Source organism: Seriola lalandi, unplaced genomic scaffold, assembly GCF_002814215.2.
Source record: "Seriola lalandi dorsalis isolate HSWRI2012SDOR001 ecotype SW California unplaced genomic scaffold, Sedor1 jcf7180002054580, whole genome shotgun sequence".
NCBI lineage: Eukaryota > Metazoa > Chordata > Actinopteri > Carangiformes > Carangidae > Seriola > Seriola lalandi.
The window spans coordinates 1654655-1674188 of NW_019525133.1; the positions used below are offsets into that span (position 1 = coordinate 1654655).

At 39.5% G+C, this 19534-nt stretch overlaps 1 protein-coding gene across 3 annotated transcripts; it reads right to left on the reverse strand.

The window, feature by feature from the left end:
• Positions 1 to 359: 359 nt before the first annotated feature.
• Positions 360 to 17683, reverse strand: LOC111663760 (carbohydrate sulfotransferase 15-like). Of its 3 annotated transcripts, XM_087177101.1 has the most exons (9): positions 17448 to 17683; positions 8857 to 8902; positions 6850 to 7519; positions 5466 to 5805; positions 3937 to 4080; positions 2910 to 3066; positions 2613 to 2769; positions 947 to 1094; positions 360 to 797 (listed from the first exon to the last, which is right to left on the reverse strand). In XM_087177101.1, the coding sequence occupies exons 3-9, from the start codon at positions 7321 to 7323 to the stop codon at positions 607 to 609; spliced, it is 1611 nt and encodes a 536-aa protein (XP_087033227.1). In that variant the 5' UTR covers positions 7324 to 7519; positions 8857 to 8902; positions 17448 to 17683; the 3' UTR covers positions 360 to 606. The 3 variants fall into 3 exon arrangements, with proteins under 3 accessions (XP_087033227.1, XP_023273836.1, XP_087033226.1); XM_023418068.2 differs by lacking the exon at positions 8857 to 8902; XM_087177100.1 differs by lacking the exons at positions 8857 to 8902; positions 17448 to 17683 and adding an exon at positions 10822 to 10958.
• Between the last annotated feature and the right edge of the window lie 1851 nt (positions 17684 to 19534).

Here is a 19534-nt window from a genome sequence, read left to right on the forward strand (position 1 = left end):
AAATATTTTGTTATTAACATGTCCATGAAATTTAATGTTATCACTACCCCTTCTCTACTCCATTAGCTGTTTTTTGGCTTTGTCTATGAGCAGTATATAACTAACCTTATTAGAAATTCTAGGTCTACCACATGCCTTCTTGACCCCATGCCCACTCCTCTGAAAAGATCATGCCTGCCTGTCATTAATGCATCTTTTAAGTCTGGCTTTGTTCTAAAAATGGCTGCTTTCTCAGTATATACCTGAAGATTTTATTAAGAGGTGTAGATTGATAAGTTTGTGGTGATTGTAACAGTGTGTTTTATGGAGTTACAATCTGCAGAGGTAAAATTGTTTTTCAACATTGTAAAATCATCAAATTAAAACACAAATTCAGTTTATTTTATTATCATCTTGATTTGGTGAGTCACTGACTCTTTCAAATGAAAATAAATATCACAAATCCCAAACAAACAACGCCCATACACTTCATAAAATTCCATATACAACTATAGACCTGTGTTTTTCCACTTTTCCCACATTTCTTTCAATAAGCGTTCCCGCTTTAGCTTCTTCCTCTGGTTGTTCATTCACATCCATCCACTGTTCATCCGTGCTCATGCCCGGTCAGGTGTTACTCCAGAGAAAGGCCTTGTTGTCCAGCACACTGGCAAGTTTATGGTTGAAGGGCTGGTGAAATTTCCTGAGGAGGTCTCCAGTGGCTGGAAGCATAGGACCCAGGTTCCTGTCTGCCACCCGCCGGGTGTTAGACATGGGTCGCTTGGTCAGTGCTGCCTCCACCTGCTTCGGCAGTGGACCTGCAGGGAAGTGGGACACAAGCTGATGTATGAGACCTTAAAAATTATACAGACGTGAGAGCTTGAGGTTTTCCTGATATTTACAATATTTGAATGTACAAAGAGTATGTCACTCTGACAGATGTTATTGTAGCTTTTTGGATACGTACCTACACTCAGAAAATCAAAAACTTTCTTGATTGTAACTTTAAGATTGGCTGCGTAGTCTTCAAGCCGAAGAACTAGAATCTGCTCCCTATGGAAAACTGTCAGCCAGTCCAGTAAGAAGACGATGTACATCCCCAAATTTAGCCTCACCTGTGGCGAAAAATAAAAACACGTCAACATCATAAATCTCTTGTGGTGAGATTGTTTTGTCAAAGTCAATAGCAGACAAACAGGGGGTAGACAAAATTATGTAAACAACAAATATAATTGGACTTTAAAGGATAAAGCTGGTGAAATCCTTTTTTTATTGTCAACAAATCCACTGAAAACACAAAAACATCAATGAACCCATCTACGAAGTATTCTGTTTATACAAAGCCTGATATAGCTTATGCCTCTATGCCATAGACCTTCACAGTTGCCCAAATATGAAAAACATGTTCCTTCAGTATAATGCTGTAAATACTTGCAAATCCAAATCGGAAGTAAGAAATGCACAATTTACTCCTGTTTGTGTAACTTTTGTGGAAATGTACAGTGGCCTATTGGCTTATTTAGGAAATTATTAATCCTTTTAAAAAAATGAAATATATGTATTCCTGATTCATCTTTAAATATTTACATCTACAATAGAAAGAATGGCTTTGAGTGCCACATAAAGTTTGTTGGTTTAGGTCTTTTTCACATGATTTGTTGACAATAGATAAAATGTAGAATATATCAAACCTCATTTGTTAACTGCTGTTTCCCATTTCCTGTTTTAAAGTAACTTAATCATATTCAAACTTCTCCAATCAATACTTGATATATGAGCTTTCAAAGCAACATGAGACAACTATGCACCCGGTTTACAGAGATCAAATTATTTGTATTCAAAGTACTGGTGAAGCCGTCAATGAAAACACTTGCGCTCAACTCTTCAGTGTAGTCAGTATATAGAAACTTAAACTGTCGGCTCATGATTTGTATAAAAAAGTTTTAGTAGAAAAAAAAATGAAATTTGTTTATAATGTGAAAGGAATATGCTTTAAAAAAAAAAAAGTATGTCAAACCGAGACAAACAGTGAGTCATTCATGAAGTCAGTTTAATTCCTCTTTGATTGGTAAAATTAAGAGTGAGACACTGTAGTATTTAATCCAGATGCACAGACACTATGAGTCCTCAAGAGGGCACCAGAGCACAACACCGCCCCCGCTGAAACTAAGCCATTGCTGTCTTTCACAAGTAAGAGTGACACTTAACAGAAGAGGCATGTAAACAAACACTCTGTTTTTTCTGTGTTTTTGTTAGATCTGTTTGTCTTCTTGTGCTTGAAGGCCAAGCCAATTGCTGATTTTACTGCTGATTTTACTGCAGTTTATCTCCCAGGATAATAGTGCTGTCACCTACAGGTTGTGGTTAGAGGTGACCGACCGACAGAGCTCATAACTCATTGTATTCCTGACTGAGCGCTGCCTGACAGGATATATGCTTAAGGTTCTGAAGTGACTCTGGGCAGTGAGGTGATATTTTTCCCTGCACTTAATGGGAAGCACTTTAGTGCAGTTGCATCCATTTACAACCACTTGCAGGACAGATAGAAATACTCAAAGTAGCAATCAGGTGTTTGTTTGGTATAATTAAATATAGTTAAGGCAGTTAAAAGTGAGAACATCATTTCAGCTAACCGGCATGGCGTTGGAGAGGCTGGTGTTGTAGACACAAGAACGAAGTGACCTCTCAGACAGGCATGATTGAAACAACTGTACAGACTCCACGACCTTCAGATGGAAGTCTTCTGCTGACTTGTTGGCCATCTTAAAGTACAAGTAGTCAGAATAAAGCCTGGGAACAGAGTGAAGCAGAGCTGTGAGCCAGTTGCACAAATGTAATAGGAGCTCTGATTTAAAACAAATTTGTTTTCATATTTTTTTTCACATCTGTAGCTATAAACACAGATGTGAAGATGGATTTCACTGCAGTACCTCTCTGATGGATCTCGAAGCATGATGATGATTTTTGCACTAGGCTGGACTGAGTGGATGAAGTCCTGAGCCAGGAACGGGGGCTCTGTATCCTCCCTGTTTTCATGGAGGTAGCTCCAGGCCTGGTTGTCCCACATAGTGGATGCACTGGCTTCACCTGTCAAGACATTGACAGACTTAGCATTACCTCAGGTAACAACAGCTCATTAGAAATGCAGCAAGCAGTACATACACGCAGGCTTAGTGTGGCAAAGTTGAGCAGAATTTCAGGCCAAAATAGATGTTATAAAGACTTTCCTTATATGGGAACATTGTGCTTCACACATCCATGCTAGAGCAGCTTTGCAACAGTTTAGTTTGAATGTTTTAGTTTAAAAAAATGAATTGTGTAATTTATTATGTGTACCCATGCAAAATCCAAATCATGGTTTGTTTCCGCTTCAGGAACCAAAGCCAATTTAGCAGAGCCTTCCTCACTGCAAAACTTCACAAAAACAAATAAAAACACTTTAGAAAACCAACTAATGTTAAATATTGCCCTTCAAAAGATCAATACTACTTCACTCTGTGAATGCAAAATGTTTATTAGTGGTTGTTCTCTCCTGTTTCTCTGAGCCAGGCCCAGGTGAACAAAGTTTTAAACCAACCACATTAATAATTTCAGATGTACAACAGCACCCAAAGGCATATGAGTTTCTCTGTGCACTTCTAAAGACACTACGCTGTTCTCTTAGAATAATATCTAGAATGTGAATGGTATTTCCCTCCAGCACTTCACATGAGCACAGTAATGCGACTGAGGTCAGAGCCTAAATGAGCGAGGTCTGGCAATAAAGTAAAAAGGACAAAGTGGACCCGTAATTTGAATCATGGTCAGGATCCAATTGTCTGGCTTTTCAAAGATCCTCACAAAATAGCAAATGAAAACTATAAAGGCAAGAGATTCTTCCATCTGATGCACAATGAACGCTAACAATACCAAATCATACCCACCCACACACGCACAAACACTTTGACATGTGTTCACCTGTTATGAGTTGGAGTGCGCTGTGGTCTCCAGATGAATTTCCACTGATTCCTGCTTGGATGTTTTTGGCTGCCAAGTCAAACAGATCCAGGTAATCTTCCACAGGAAAACTTTCCTGGAAGCCATCTTTGAAACGGATATAACCTGCAGCCCGAGGTACACCAAAATGACTTTCATTCTATCTTATTTATATATTTCATCACAATAAAATTAGTTTAATAGACAGTCTAAATGCAGATTAACAAGAATTTGACTCCATTTTGCAAAGTAGTTGCATGCATAAACAACATACAAACAGCAAACATACAGCGATTACTTACAGGCAAACAAGCCCAAAATAGACCCAGTACAGTAGTTGTACAATACATTATAAAGTGTCGAACACATTTACATATGGTGTTACATTGCACACCACTTCCTGCAGGCAGCTCACAGTAAAAAGCCTCCAGGGAAGAGAATTAATGAAGCCTTTTATCACGAAGCAGCTGCAGAAGGTCCTCTGTTATAGCCAGTGGTAGTAGTTTAGCTTAACCTTGTTTTAGCTTGCTTTTTTTTTTTTTTTTTGGTACTGTTGAATTATAAAAGATGTGTTAATAATTTTGATTCTGAATCCTGAATCAAATTTATGTTTTGAATTGTGTGGTTAAAAAAATAATAATTCCTTAAGTATTCCTACATTGAGGTACATTGAACGAACACCCTAACGAGACTGATACGATAATCTGAACCAGAGGGAAGAAAAAAAGACTCAACAATAAAATCAAGCTGACAGGAAAAGGTCAGTTTAAATGATCAACTGTCTTAACTGTGTTAAAATAGGAGACAGCAGAGTTTTGGGAATTGGAATATTGACTTTCTCGTCAGGAGTTGGATGAGAAAATTGATACCACTCACATATCTGTCCATATGGTTAGCTTAGCTTAGCATAAATACTGGAAAAAGGGAAAGAGATAGCCTGGCTCTGTCCAAGGATGACAAAATTCGCCTGCCAGCACCTCTAAAGAACACATCCAGCACATAATTTAACATATTTTCCACTTTCCGAGGTAACTTCTGTCATTCGTGTGAGGTTTGCTGCTAAAGCTCACTATTTAACACATTGCAGTGCGTCTCAGATGTTTAAACAGGAGAAAAACAGAAGAGTGAAACAACAAATTGTGGTTTCACGGGGGGCTGCTATGGTTGTTGTTGCCATACTTCTTGGCCAGAACCAGTGACTTCCTGACTCTCCACTGGTTGACTTTCAACCTCACGTTGACCACAACACTTCGGAAAGTCACTTCCTGCAGTTAACAATACCCCCACCCCCCCACCCCCCCTTTACCACCTCCTGGTTTTAGGTTCATATTGTGGTGTTGATCGAACTCTTTGTAAGAAAGCAAATAAGTACATTTCCCAAACCATCTTGCCATCTTCTTTTGTCTGTATTTATTTAAATATTAGTCATCTATTAATCATTAGCTGACCTCTACAAACTAGGCTAAGTTATCAAAAACATTACAAAGTAACAGCCATCTCCTGATACTTACCAAAGCGTTTCCTGGTCCACCAGTGCGGCTCCTTCATGGTGTTGAACTTGACCTCCGGATGTAGCAACAGTCTGTGGAATAGGTCAGTTGTGCCACACTTTGGTTGGCCAATAATGTAGAAGTACGGTAAGCAGCGCAGACGATACTGCTTGCCGTCTCTGTGGTACAAGTGCTGGTGGAAGTCGGTCCTCAGGTGGTCACACATGGTCTTGAAGCTCTTTGAGCGCAGAGTAAAGAGGTTCCTCCTGTACAGATCAGTGTTGATTTCACCTGAGAACTCCTCATACCAGCAAGGGCTCTTGATGCTGGGCAGGAAATGGCGAGGAATTGCAGAGAACAACTGCAGAGAGGAAAACAGCAAAATTAGCAAAACGGAACAAAATAATTGAAACACTGTAGAGCATATTGTAAGCCTTTGGTAAATCGTGATTTGGAGACATATTTTCTTTTCATTATTGCTGAAACTGTCAGATTTGTCATTCTTGCTAAGCTCGCAGCTACAGAAGAGGTCTTTCAACATTGTACTTTAGTCTCTCTGGGCTTGAAAGGTGGCTGATGAGCTGGTTTCACCTTCAATTCATGTACTTTACGCTGTATGCCATTGGTTACAGGCTCTCATGCCATAAAAATGATCAAAGAATTCATAATGTAGAGCCACATGGATCATCACCATTTTGGCCTGTTTGTACGACTGTGAGTTTCCTTATGTTGCTTTGAAAACTCTGTTAGATTGACCATACAGCATGATTAACGCTGACACGCCCCACTAATTGGTATTCGGTTTAGTGACTCACATACGCTGCTAGCCCGTGCAATTGTGATTTACAGTGTAACAGCCAGAATTGCTGATGCCCTTTCCATAAACACTGCAAAATTATGTGGGGTAATGTAGAAAAGTATGATGAGAACATACACCGAATGCAGGAGAATTACAGTTCATTAGCACATAGTAACAGCAGTCAGTAGACCCTTAGCAACACTTGAGTCATGTAACCTGATATTTACTTAACAGCTCTACAACCTTTGGCTCTAAAAACATGAAGTTGAATCAACACCTCTGACAGACTCAACAAACACTAGTCATTATGAGCTTCACCAAACAGGCATTTACTGCAGGGTTGATTGTAAAGTGTTAGTCATTTGTCAGTCTCCTGCAACTCACATTTGTCCACACAAAAAATAAAGCAATCATAGTGGCCACTTATTAACATTTTCCAGTGTAGTTTGAATCCTTATTTGCCAATATATTTTTGTCGTTGTTGAGTAAAAACATTGTGTCATTGCAGCCTGGAAGTAGTAGGAACGAAAACAACCTTTATCATAGTTGGTCTACTGATGCACAGCAAAAATTAGTCAGACCGTTTTTTTTGTTCCAAAGACTTACATGGGAGTCCGTTTCAATGACGTCCTTTTCATCAGGCACCTTCCTGGGAGTGTATTCCAGTTTGGAAGCGATGATCTTCACCAGCACTTTCATGTCTATTAAATTCTTTTCAGGGGAAACGTCAGCCGTTGCTGTGCTCGTCGGGACGACCACAGGTCTGAGCTGATAGGGTGCAGGGGTGAACAAAAGTCCTTTCTTGTCCCACGGCAGGATATAGGAAGCCATAATGAGGAACATCACTGTCAAGCCCAGGAGGAAACTGACTAGTCTAATTTTTGAGATGCTCCGCAGGTTAGTCAGTGACAACAGGGGTACCCACTTAGCATCCGGTTTTTCAGGCATGTTTGGATGCCTGAAGTCAAAAAACGTCCTGACAGGCCTTTTCCCATAGTTCCCAGGCATGGGCAAGCCGTGGAGGCTGCAATTGTGGTCCCTTTGGGTGTTGCTCCCATATTTGCAGTCTGATAGTGACATACTGACATAGAAGCAGAGAAGGCATGTAGAACGAGGAGCTGGGAAATTATTCTCTCAGGAAAAGAAGAAAAAAAAAGTTCAAGCTTCACCTACAGGCGGTTGAGTGCCCTGATATGTCCGTTCATTATAGTTTTTAATCTGCAGGTCATCATTTGTCTTCATTTCTTACACGCTCCTCAGTCTTCATCAGGGCCTCCTATAAATCAGAAACAGTTGTTAAAACACGGTGCATTCCTTTTTTTTTTTTTTTTAATATGACTTCAGTTTTCTTTTCACCAAAAGTGCAGCAGTGTAGTTTCCTTTTGAAGTATTTCAGTCATCTCCCATAATTCCACAAAAGGTGGTATGAACATTTTTAATATTAGGGTATTTGAGGGAGCTTTATTCTCCCTATGGGGCATCAGTTTGTGAATTTCAGACCGTACTCCCCTCTATAGCACAAGTCAATTATAAAACGTTTGAGGTCAGCTGCAGAGTGTGTGTGGTCTGTTGTATGGAGAACCCTTGCCTTATGATGAGGGATATATAGCCCATGCAAAGACAAGCTCTACTAAGAGACTTTCAAGGTCAGAATAATAGTTACTCTGTAATTCGAAACTGAAAATACACAATTATTCTCTGTGAGCTACGAGCCTGCTGAGAGCTTTATTTTGTTAACCTGAAAATACAATTCTCAACATCAAGGTTTTTCAAAGTGAGAACCAAGTTAACTATTGATGCAGGTGGGCACACAGTGTGGCAAGTTGTTTTCTTTCCACGCCACATGAATAATAAGAAAGTAGCTTTATTATTCCAAGGGCCCAGTGCTAGTAAATTCCAAATATCAAAGTGTAAAAATGTTTTTTAAAACGTGTCCTCAGCCAGTAACATATTTATTTTTCTTTTGTCGCAGAGTTTGTAAGATTTAACAATCCCACCGGACCAGGAAATGAAATCCTGCTCCAGTTCCAGCAAACGTCATGCAGCATTCTGTAATTTTGCAGTGTTTTCTTTCTTACTTCTTGCTCAACAGGGACCTGTTAAAGTGAAGCCACAAAAATAAATTATGTGACACCTATGTTCACACTAAGATCATTAAGGTGTAAATTCAGAGAATGAAAAAAAATCTGTCCACCTTCGTCATTGTAGATAACATCAAAATGAGAAACCAGCTTGCAACCATTTGAATAATACACAGATAGCACAAACAACCACGGGAGTGACTGGCAGGTTGCCATCATAACTGTAGGGCAAGCGTCTCCTTTAACGTATGTAGGCTGTCACTGATAGTAAATTTATTAGGCCACACTGTGAATTAGACGTTGCACTGTAACCTCACAGGCTTACAGGAAGTCTAACTGCACGATTGCAACAGGGAACAGTCAGAGGAGGTGATCGCACCTTCTGACATCAAAATGTTACACAAGGCAAAGGGAGTTTTGTTGTTCATGGTTTGTTTATATACAAAATAGTTGTCAGAGTAACATCAGATTAGAGGGGCCATCCACTGTTTTTACATGTCAACTTCAGTTTAGTCATTGTGAGGATTATTACCCTTTAAAAACAGTTGAATCATGTCTTCTGCCGCTCTGAAAGGAGTCTGAAAAAATAACCCTGAAATTGTCATAGTGATGTCATCATAGTTATCTCAACCTGGGCTTAAAAACAACACATTTTTATCAGAAAGCCTGCGTTACAAACTGCGGAAACAGTAGGACGATGAAAGACATGGTCAAGTTGCATTATGGGAGGAGTAGGGTGCAGCGTTTTTGTAGCTTGACGCATAAATAAGAAAAAAAGTCAGGATATCTCGGCCTCTGCTGCTTTGATTTGGACCATTGTTGTTGTTGTTTTGTCCTCTCTGTCATGAATCTTCATGGAGGTGCAGAACTAAATCATCATCCCTTTGAGACATTTTCATAAATTATGATCCTGTCATGGTGGGGTGGTCCTCTAACACAGTGCTTGCTTGATGCCTACAACCTTTCCCTGATCCCTGTCTTAATGCTGCGACAATGTTATAAATGTTGGGTTACTCTATTAAAGTCTGCGTCGGTACAGACTTGCTGGACGTGTACTGAGAGGACTTGAAAAGTCCACAAGAAAGCCCTCACACACTTGCAGATTTCATAATGGGACAGCTGAGCCCTTGCAGATTTATCAGGAATGCATGGCAATATCTGCAAGCTTACATGGGCAGACGCTGGGATTGGGCAAAGAAGTTATTTTTGATCCTTCTTGAGGTGTTAAGGGCCTCAATTAATGAAATATTAGTAGATGGAGGTGGGCTTTTTAAAATGCCAATGACAACACTTACTTAAGACAACTCTGACATCTATAGCAGTTGATAGTTATTGGCAAATGGTGCTGCTTACTAATCCTGATTCCTGCCTTTCCTTTATATGTCTTGTGCTTCCATATTTTGATGTTGTTTGGATGGTTTTTAATGATGTGCAAAGCCCTTTCTAGCTGTGTTTTAAAAAGTATCCCATTAATGAACATGATATCTGCGGTCTCATTTTACTCATGCCTCTGCATATCTTTATTTCCAGGTAATTGTTATCTTCTCTGTTCTCAGTAACTATTAATCTATTATTCCCATTAAAAATTAATGTCTGGTTAGATCAAAAATTTTCAAAGTGTGAGAGAAGAGAGAGATTTGGAAATGTGACAGAGCATAAAGAGGACAGTGAGAGTCAAGGGTAAAGCGTGAAGTAGAGAAGTGAAACAGCGGAGGTGAGAAAAATAGTGTGAGAACGAGCAGAAGAGACAGCCTTTAGACCTCTTTGATCTAAAAATCGATCAGTGGTGGGAAGCAAACAGCAGGTGGGATTGACTGAGGTGAAAGTCCACCAACAAAATCCTGCTGACTCAAAATAAAAAATAAAAAACCTGCATTCATCATTGCATTACATGTCTTTGTTGTTCTAAGTGCACAAAATGTCAAGACTGATCTGGTATTACAGCCAGAATGGGATATTACTCATGTTGTTGGTAGCAATGTGTTGGGTTGATGTTGTTTGTCAGATTATCTGAAATCTTGTAGACTCAAAGCTGCTTTTTTCTGAAGTGGAGAGCCGTGATGTAATTTCACCCAGCACCTCGTACAGTGCAGTAAATATAAGCCACATCTAAAATATACCCAACCACCAGTATGTTGTGTTCCTTTTTTCTCCTATGCAGCTACTGTACTGACAATATATCTTTATCTTCTGTGTCCTTTATATTCTGTATTACTTTATATCCTGCAAGATAACTATACCTACTGTTAGACTGGCCACATTTCTATACTGAAATAAATGCATATAATACATACAAAAAAAAAAAAACACTGTATTTCATCTCACCTCTACAGTGATTTCAAACCCCTAGAGTGGTCATGTTTAGACAGTTGTTTGGTCCAACCTACACTTTGGACCAAATCGAGATATTACAACTGTTGCTGGCTAAATTTACTGCTGTCTTGGATATTGATGGACCGCGGAGAATTAATGGTTATATTTTCAGTGAGCTCCTTACCTTTCTGGTATTGGCACTGAACAGTCAAAGATTTCCCATTTGTAGAAAGGAAATGTCAGGAATTAATGGGCAGATTGCCACAGAGTTTAAAGAGCACATCTGTGGTCCCACATGGATTAACTTTTTTTCTATTTTGGACACAGAGTATTCCTCTTGCTCCATCCACAGGTCAAAATCAAGTTTGGCCAAGATATTCCATGAGCTAATGTGCAGACTTCTATAAAAATTTATTGAATCTATTCAGGCTGAGTGGGTAAAGGTATTTGATTTCATTGACTCTGTGTTTCTTCTAACACCATGGTCAAGGATGCAAGATCTTTTTGCATATGATTAATTGACTAGTAAATCCCACTCCTCTCTGTTTTGATCTCCTGTCTAAACATAACTGATTTGTTTGTTTTGACATAATCCACAAAATACAATTTAAAACCATGCCTTAGGTTGTATTCAGTGTTTTGAAAACCCAGTCCCTGTAGTCCTCCTGCACCAATGTTTACTTTTTTCTTTCCTTTTTACTTCTTTTTTGTCTTGATCTTTTTCCAGTCATTTTTAACAATTTTTATTACACAGATGTCATCAAGCCTACTTGCAAAAACACAGGCTATGGTCATATTCTACATAGTCCACCAAGTGCAGCCACTTTATTTAGCTTATATAAAACCTCATATTTCAAGCCATTCTTGGACACAGTGGTACTTTAAGCTAAACGTTAACATAGCATGCTAATATGCTTGTGGTGACAATCCTACAATCTTGATATTTAAAAAATCTAACATTTACTATGTTCACCATCATAGTTTAGTATGTTGGGATGCTAACATTTGCTAATTAGCACTAAATGTAGGCTACTTGTGTGATAGATAGTGATTTAAAAGACTTTAAAAGTCATTTAAAAGCCACTTTAATGACAAGCCATCCAATATGTGTCAAGATATTTCACTCTGAACCACACGTCAACCACATACATGAGTAGGATTCATCCTCTGGGTGGCACAAACATATCTACACAATTTCATGGGAATCCATCCATTAGTTGTTGAGACATTCCAGTCTGAACCAAAGAGATGGACCAACCCACCACATACCAAATTGCCACCCAGGCTGCTAACACATCTAAACTGATGCAGTCTGAAGCTAGATATTTTTCTGCTCTCTGCCACAGTCTCTTTTTTGATAGTATTACAAGGGGCGCCAATGATGGACGTTTGCTAATTCCGCACATAGTGGCTTTAATTATTAGTTCTTGAGCAAACTTTGTAGAATAGACCCCTCTGAAGAACTGTAAATGAGAAAATGAGTTTCTTTACTTTCAAGATAATAAGTCTTTAACCTTCATCTGGAGGCTGTTGAACCACACAAAGGCTATCATGAAATGCAATGTTTACTCATTCGTAATGACAATATGCTCAGGTGTGATAAAGGTCCGACATATCAGTAGCTTTTGGCTGTTGCACGGACAAACCATGAAGCTCGTTATTTTTAATTAGCCGCAGCTGCACAGATTCCACAGCTGTATGTCTGACAGAGAATTCAACCTTTTGTGCTGCTGATAAATATGAACTGTTGCTACTGTTAAACAACAGGCCTACCTCTTGTTCCTTCTCTGTGCTTCCATTTAGTCCTACCTCCTTCAGATAAAGGCCAGACTTTTATGCATCTGACTTGCTTTGTTGACCAAAATCGTTTGGGGGTGTTGAATAGGGTGCAGGTTATGCCATTACATGAAAGTGTAAAACTCTATACTCCCTAAACTACATGCACAAGAAAGGCATGCTCATTACATACTGTCTGCCTGTCCTGCACCCTCTCATTTATCCCCCTCTATCTACCCTTCATGACAAAATGATGCCAATCAGGCTCTGCAGCAGTGACACCAACTAAACAGCAAATGAAAATCAGCATCTCTGCAGAGCTCTTCCAGAGACAAAATGCTGCATGCTGTATGCAGCTGTAAAGCTCTGACAAGCAGCAACATTATGAAATCTTAGCATGAAACAAGGCTTGTACAAATGTGAGGAGCGAATTGAGAGGATTCATTTCCAGTACAAAATCAGTTCAAGAGAGGAGACAATCAGTTCCAAGAGTCAGCACTCAACACATACACAAATTCTCGCCTTCTTCTGAAACAGGTTTTAATCACGTCTTCATGTTTATAACTATGTAAACACATCCTGACCTTGTACAGTACACAGTGACTGGAACTTGGCTGAATCCCAGTTCCCCAAAAATGGGAGCCACAAGAGAAACCAATGCCACAAAAGGCAATGAGACAGCTTCCCTGTAGATGGGGAAGTCGAACAAAGATGGATGTGATACAAAGTAATAGTAAAACTTCCTCTATGTGGATGGAAAAGAAATCAAAATTGAAAGTAATTTGAAGGGCCACAAACAATTGCTGTTATTAGTAATAACATTATTACACCTATACGTATCACTGTTTATTATTACCATTATAACAACCCCTCTGGTTCCTGCTCTCTCTTTGTTCTATCTCTCCCCCATTTCACTCTTCTCAACCCAACCAGTCGAGGCAGACGGCCGCCAACACTGAGTCCGGTTCTTTTTCTGAGATTTCCTCCTGGTAAAAGGGAGTTTTTTTTCTCTCCACTGCCACCAAGTGCTTTCTCATGGTGGGAGCTGTTGGGTATCTCTTAGTAATACTGTACTATCTTGACCTTACTGTATAAAGTGCCATGAGATAATGTACATATATGTCATGATTTGGCGCTCTATAAGTAAAATTGAATTGAATTGAATTACTCCCAGCTGGCAGGTACTCAGAGATCAGTTTTTATTTTATTTTCTCTGGCCGTTTTCACAGTCAGATTATGGATGAAATCTTGGCAGGAATTCTAAAAAGCTCCATGAGAGCACAAATAACTCAGGAAGTGGGCAACAACAACATGCTAGACTAGTCCTCCTCCTTTCCTTTTTCTTTCCCACTAAGACAAAAGATCAGCAGGTTGACTTTTCGTCACTGGAGAATGATGTTTGCCTTTACAGGAATCTGACTCCTTAATCTGTTAAATAAGCAGGCTGTTGAAGCAATAATACAGTCTGAATAAAACAGACGCACGCTAAGAAAAGTACCAGAAATATTAAACCTCTTGTTTAAAAGTGGTGTCTGTCTTGATCACACAGGTCACCACAGTCCACCTTGACATCTGGAGTGCAGATGTGGTCCTCAGTTAATCTGCGTATGTGTAAATGCTTATCCGTGTATATATTTGGATGCATATGTTTTTCTTATAGCAGCAGGTTGTTTGGTTTAGCAGCACTTTGAAACCGATGTAACATTCATAAGAATCAGAAAACATCTGAAATGTTTGTCCTACTGTTTAGTGAGTGTGAGGGATAAAAAAAATGGGCAGGTCTGAAGACAGGGGATGGATCTGAGGTCAGGCTGAGTGCAGTGCAGCTGCCGTCAGATGGTAATTCCAATTTTTACAACTTGGGTTTTATTTTCAGAGATTTGGACACTGCTTGTATCAGTTGTTCTGACCAAAATAACTGGTGAGATTGGGAACATGAACATAGTGGTATCACTACAATGACATATACTGACTCAGACCGCCACTCTGTAAACACATTAATGGTATGAAAATGCTCATATGACGATATTTATACATTTTTATTGGACCTTATTGTGATGGAATCAGTTGGGAGTGTTTGTGGCACTTAGAAAATGTATATATTGGTTTACACAAATTTTACAGTTGTGAGCAAAATTCTATGTGTAGTCAAAATGTCAAAATCACCCCACAGGCCAAAACTATTTTAGGGGGCTTGTTAAATTGGGATGGATGTTTGAAATAGAGGGTTTGGGTCATAATTCTACCACTCACCTACTCTCTCTTCCAGAATAAGTTTGGCTAATCTGGGGATTTGTTTAAAGCCTGTTTGATCATCTGACGGCTTGACTTTCTTGCCTCATCTGACGCTTTAATCCCAGATCTCAGCAATTAACTTGGTGAGTACAAGGTTTACCAAAAGACCCAAAACCAAAGTTGTAATAAACTACAACTACATATTATCCTTTAATGTACTCAGGGGCCTTCAGATTACATTATTCGAAATACTACAAAAATACTTTTGAATATTTTGTCATGATTACAAAATGAACATTAGGACTACAGTGTCAGGACCAAATGCTATTAACACGAGATTGAACAAAACTTTGAATGTTCTGTAGATATTATTGTTATTGTTGAACATCGTGAATCCATTTGAAGATGGCAATGAAACGGCATGTGCTTATTCTTTATAGTTACTAAAAGATGATGAATCACAGTAAAGCCTGCCAGTTACATCTGAGCAGGCTAACCCCTCAGCCTGATCACTACCTGATTCTTCCCACTGATTAGTCAAATCAGTGGGAAGAAAGTGGGAAAAATCTTGGCTGGGCTTTGGTCAGTGACCAAAGCTTCATGTTCGTCTCGAACCCGGCCGACACATGTACCTTCTTGAGTTTGCAAGCAGGAGTGCCTTTGGCCTCTGATCATGTTGAGGAAAAACACATGAAGACAGAACCTGTCAGCGCCGTTCAGCTGCCACTGCTTTTGATTGTTTGTTGAGACCTGCTACTGTAGATCCCGTTTGCACATACAAAACATTGCCCCAAGACGTGCAGCAGCTTGAGTATACTTGTTGGATTTCTTTTATTAACTCTTGTGAGCCAAAAGCTGTTCATGCACTCAGAATGCATCTAAAAGGTTAAGAGGTAAAAGGAATAAGTTCATACTTGTGAAAACATTTATCTATTTTTTTTTATTCTTTCTCATTAGACTGTAATTATTATGTCATGAACATAATAAATGCAGGATATCTTATGAGTCACTTGTGACTTCTGTGCCTGATCCCACATTATAATGCTTTAATAAATGAGAGGAAATATTCATCTTGGATCTAATTCAAGGCTTCAGCACGTACACAGCTAATAAAAGTGTTATTTTTGACTTGATCTTTTACTGTTCATTTTAAGCTATTTGCAGGTGGAATCATTAAGTATACAACATTAAAATTAATAAAATAGAAAATGAAATTTAAATAGTGAAGTTAAAAGTAAAGTGTTCTAAATTTTTATCATAATAGAATATGCTTGGTTTTCTAAATCAGTAGGAGTCAAAATGACCTGCGTAAAGTGCAAACTAACATATTTTTATATTCTGTACAATTGACGAAGTTTAAAAGTTGGACTACAGTGAACCATCCTTACTCATGCTGGAAATAATGCAGAGCCAATCTTGCATTACTGAGGCTCGTTGTCATCTCAGGTTAAAAACCAACCAACTCTTGAAATAGAATGTGGAGCTGTTGCCAAAACACTTGAGTATCATGCAATCCTCCCACATTCCTAATGCTCTCTGTTATAGAATCCTTTTCTTCCATTTGTGGTGGACCCCCAGAGTCCAGTCTAAACAATCAGATATGGTACAGCTCCCTCGCTCTCCCTCTCCCCGCTCATACTTTCTGCATTACCTAAGCCTTTTCGAACATCGGCCCTTGCCAAAAGAAGCATGGCTTTGACATCTCAGCAGCTCCAGACAGTTGTTCCACAAACTCGGGGGGCAACCTAAAACCTTCCTGCCCGGCAGAGCAGACAAACTGCAGGGCTGGGTGCTGCAGCATGAGCGAGGGTTTGTCTTGTGTGTGTGCAGGAGAGTTATAGGGCATGGAGAGGTGCTACAACTTACACACTGTCTCCCTCTAATTAACAATAAATTACAACTTTAGTCATTAGGAAGCTCCACTGAGTGTCCAGAGAGGCTGGCTTGTCCAAAGGTCAACTGCCTACCTGTCAGGGCCTCTGCTCTGCAGCCCCTTTAAAAGACTAAAATGGGGAAGGGAGGGGAATGAACTAAATGTCAAACATCACCAGCTCTCACCCCAGACTTCAATCCAAACCTCTGCAATGAGCTGGAAAAAGAATACACAAATCACTTCATGGCTTGTTTGGTGGGATGCATGAGAGAAACCATTTAGGCATAAGTGAAAGAATTAGCCAGGGGAATCTCAAATGTTGACAGAGAGTGCTCCGGTTTGTTAGGTTACAATAAACAGAATAATAATGACAAGATATGCGTAAGATGTTAGGAGCGTGTATATAAATCTCTATCTTTGCCTCATAACACAGTCCTGTCCGTGATTCAGTCTCTGGTGGAGTTCCCCCCCACCCCCCATCCCAGAGACATGACACTGAGATATTCTGCAGCTGTTCAGTGAGGGAGAATGTTACTCTTAAGCAATGCAAAGACTTAAACACACAGTATTACTTTGAGGGACTTTAGAGCTCATTTTTGTATCTTATTAAATTCACATGCTGTTTTTTCAATGTTTTGGTTTAGTTAAGGCTGTTATTGGGTGTTGCTGCAGAGACAAGCTGTGTATTCATAGACACAGCTATACTACTCTGCTAAGTTGTCTGACAACAGAGAACCACAACTTTTCGTTTCAGATTAATGATAAGACAAACTGATAAGGTGAATTTGTAACAAAACACACAAATAATGAATATGAGAATGAAGAACTTTTAAATAATTGTACACAAAGGGCATTCAGCTGTCAAAAACCTAACCTTACCCAAAATCTTCTTGTAATCAATGATGTGTCTGAGCAAAGATACTCACACTGGAGTTCAATCCAGGCGTCTCTCGTGCAGCCGCTCACGAGCCACGCTGACCGCCAGTAATCAAAGCGACCTGGCAGGTGTCTGTGTGTGAAACTCCGAGTGAAATGAAGCGATCGGTGGACGTATCCTCAGCATGAACATTGTCCATTTTTGAAAAAAACGCCGCCTGGGTTTTGTCGCGGAAATGCGAGACTTTCCGGAGTCTCCATCAGACTGAGCTCCCCGAGCGCGCAACAGAGGGAGGGAAGAGGTGGGGAAGAGGGGAAGGGAAGGGAGGTGCGCGTGTGGAGCGGCGCAGTTTAAACAGCAACAGCAAGAACCAATCCTATCTACATTTCGGCCACGAAATGCTTTTATTGATTGGGTTTTGACGTGCAGTGATGATGAATGAATGGTAGGCTGTATTACTTTGAAAACAAATCAGCAGATGCGGGTTACTTCTGCCAGGTCCCCAAAGGATTCCCGCCTCTCATTGGTCGCTGTGTGGAGGGTTAAAAATGGTAAAATAGTTCACCAACCTTACTTTATTTAAAATACTTGATTGATTTCAACGATTCCCTGGATCAAAATTTGTGATTGTATCATGTAGAGAGTTAAAGACCAGTCTGTGATGCACAATGGCCCAGTGTCCTCACGGAGCTCCACAGAAATCAGTAACATACATTCACCCCATTTGCTGTAAATGGTCCATTTGATTTAATTTGGCTGCATCATGGTGGTTTCATTTTTCATGAGCAGAGCAGACTCTTTGAATAGTAGCCCTCAAGCCTTGAAATAATCCACATATTATTATTTAATCTCTGTTTGGTTTACTCACCACTTGTCCATTTTTTAACAAAGATGAAAAGGTATTGAGGCAGAATGCTGTATGGCCTCCAGCGATTTGAAGAATAGCTGACTTTGAAGCCATAGTGTAACATTCACCATGGTTCATTATGATTTTTTATTTTTATAAATTCTTAATTGCATTTCTTTCTTAAGGACAGATTGGTGCTATGACATGCCGATGATTTTGTCAATAATATTGTGCAATCAGGGACTTTTCTTGGTTATGTAATATCTTTATCTTATTGTTACAGGAATAGCTGGCATGTGCTCCACAGGTGACAATCACTGGTCTGTACATGTGGTCATAATGTTGAGTTAAACTGCTGGAGAATTTTTTCTTCATTAGTTGTCATGACTCATTCTGGATGAGTGGGAGTCAGTGTGGATGTTTCACAATGGCACATTAGGGGGCTAATGATGAAACCATAAGACCTGCTGAAATGAAACTGAACTGCACTAATGTGGGACATTGGTATTTATCACCCTGTTTGTTAAAAACAAAACTACATGTTTATCCAATTTATCCACTTCAAAAAAAAAAAAAAAAGCTGTGGACGTGTTGCAATCTTTGCATAGTTTTTGGTATAGTAATCGTCCCACATCCTGCCTTATCTACTTCCAGCTTAGTGAGTGGTTCATTACATTTCCTAGAAATTCTGTTTCCTCCAGAGGAGCTATGAATTTGATTTAATCAGTCATAGTTGAACATGTGCCATGTAAAGGTAGTGTAGCACAGCACTACATGGATTATGTTCTCTGGTCTGTCATTCTTTGACTCTACTCAAAGCTGACATTAGTCATGTTTTATATTTCCCTAAAAATGAAATGTTGATGAAACTCCAATGCAACAGCACTGATATGTCATTGTGACTTCACTGTGTCAATATTGCAATAAAATCCATAAAAGATACCGTCACACAACAAAATCTGTGCAAGAATGCAAAGTGCATTGCTGGCTCCAGTTTTTACCACCATGAACAGTCTGGAAAAAAAAAAAAACCTATCATGATGAAAGCTTTTCAGCTCATTGTACATCACACAAGATAGAGGCCTCTCAAATCACTGACGCGTTTCCTTCTCTTTACAGGAAGGAAATTAATTCTGTTGTCGAGAGCCAACTTCTTTGCAGTTCATCATGACGTCTGCTTCTTGCAGGGAGTAAACAGGAAAAAAAAATGAGAGAAATGAAATGAAATGAAATGTCAGGGGCTGCCATGATGCTCATCTTTGGTGCGCTCAGTGGTTGCAACTTTAAAG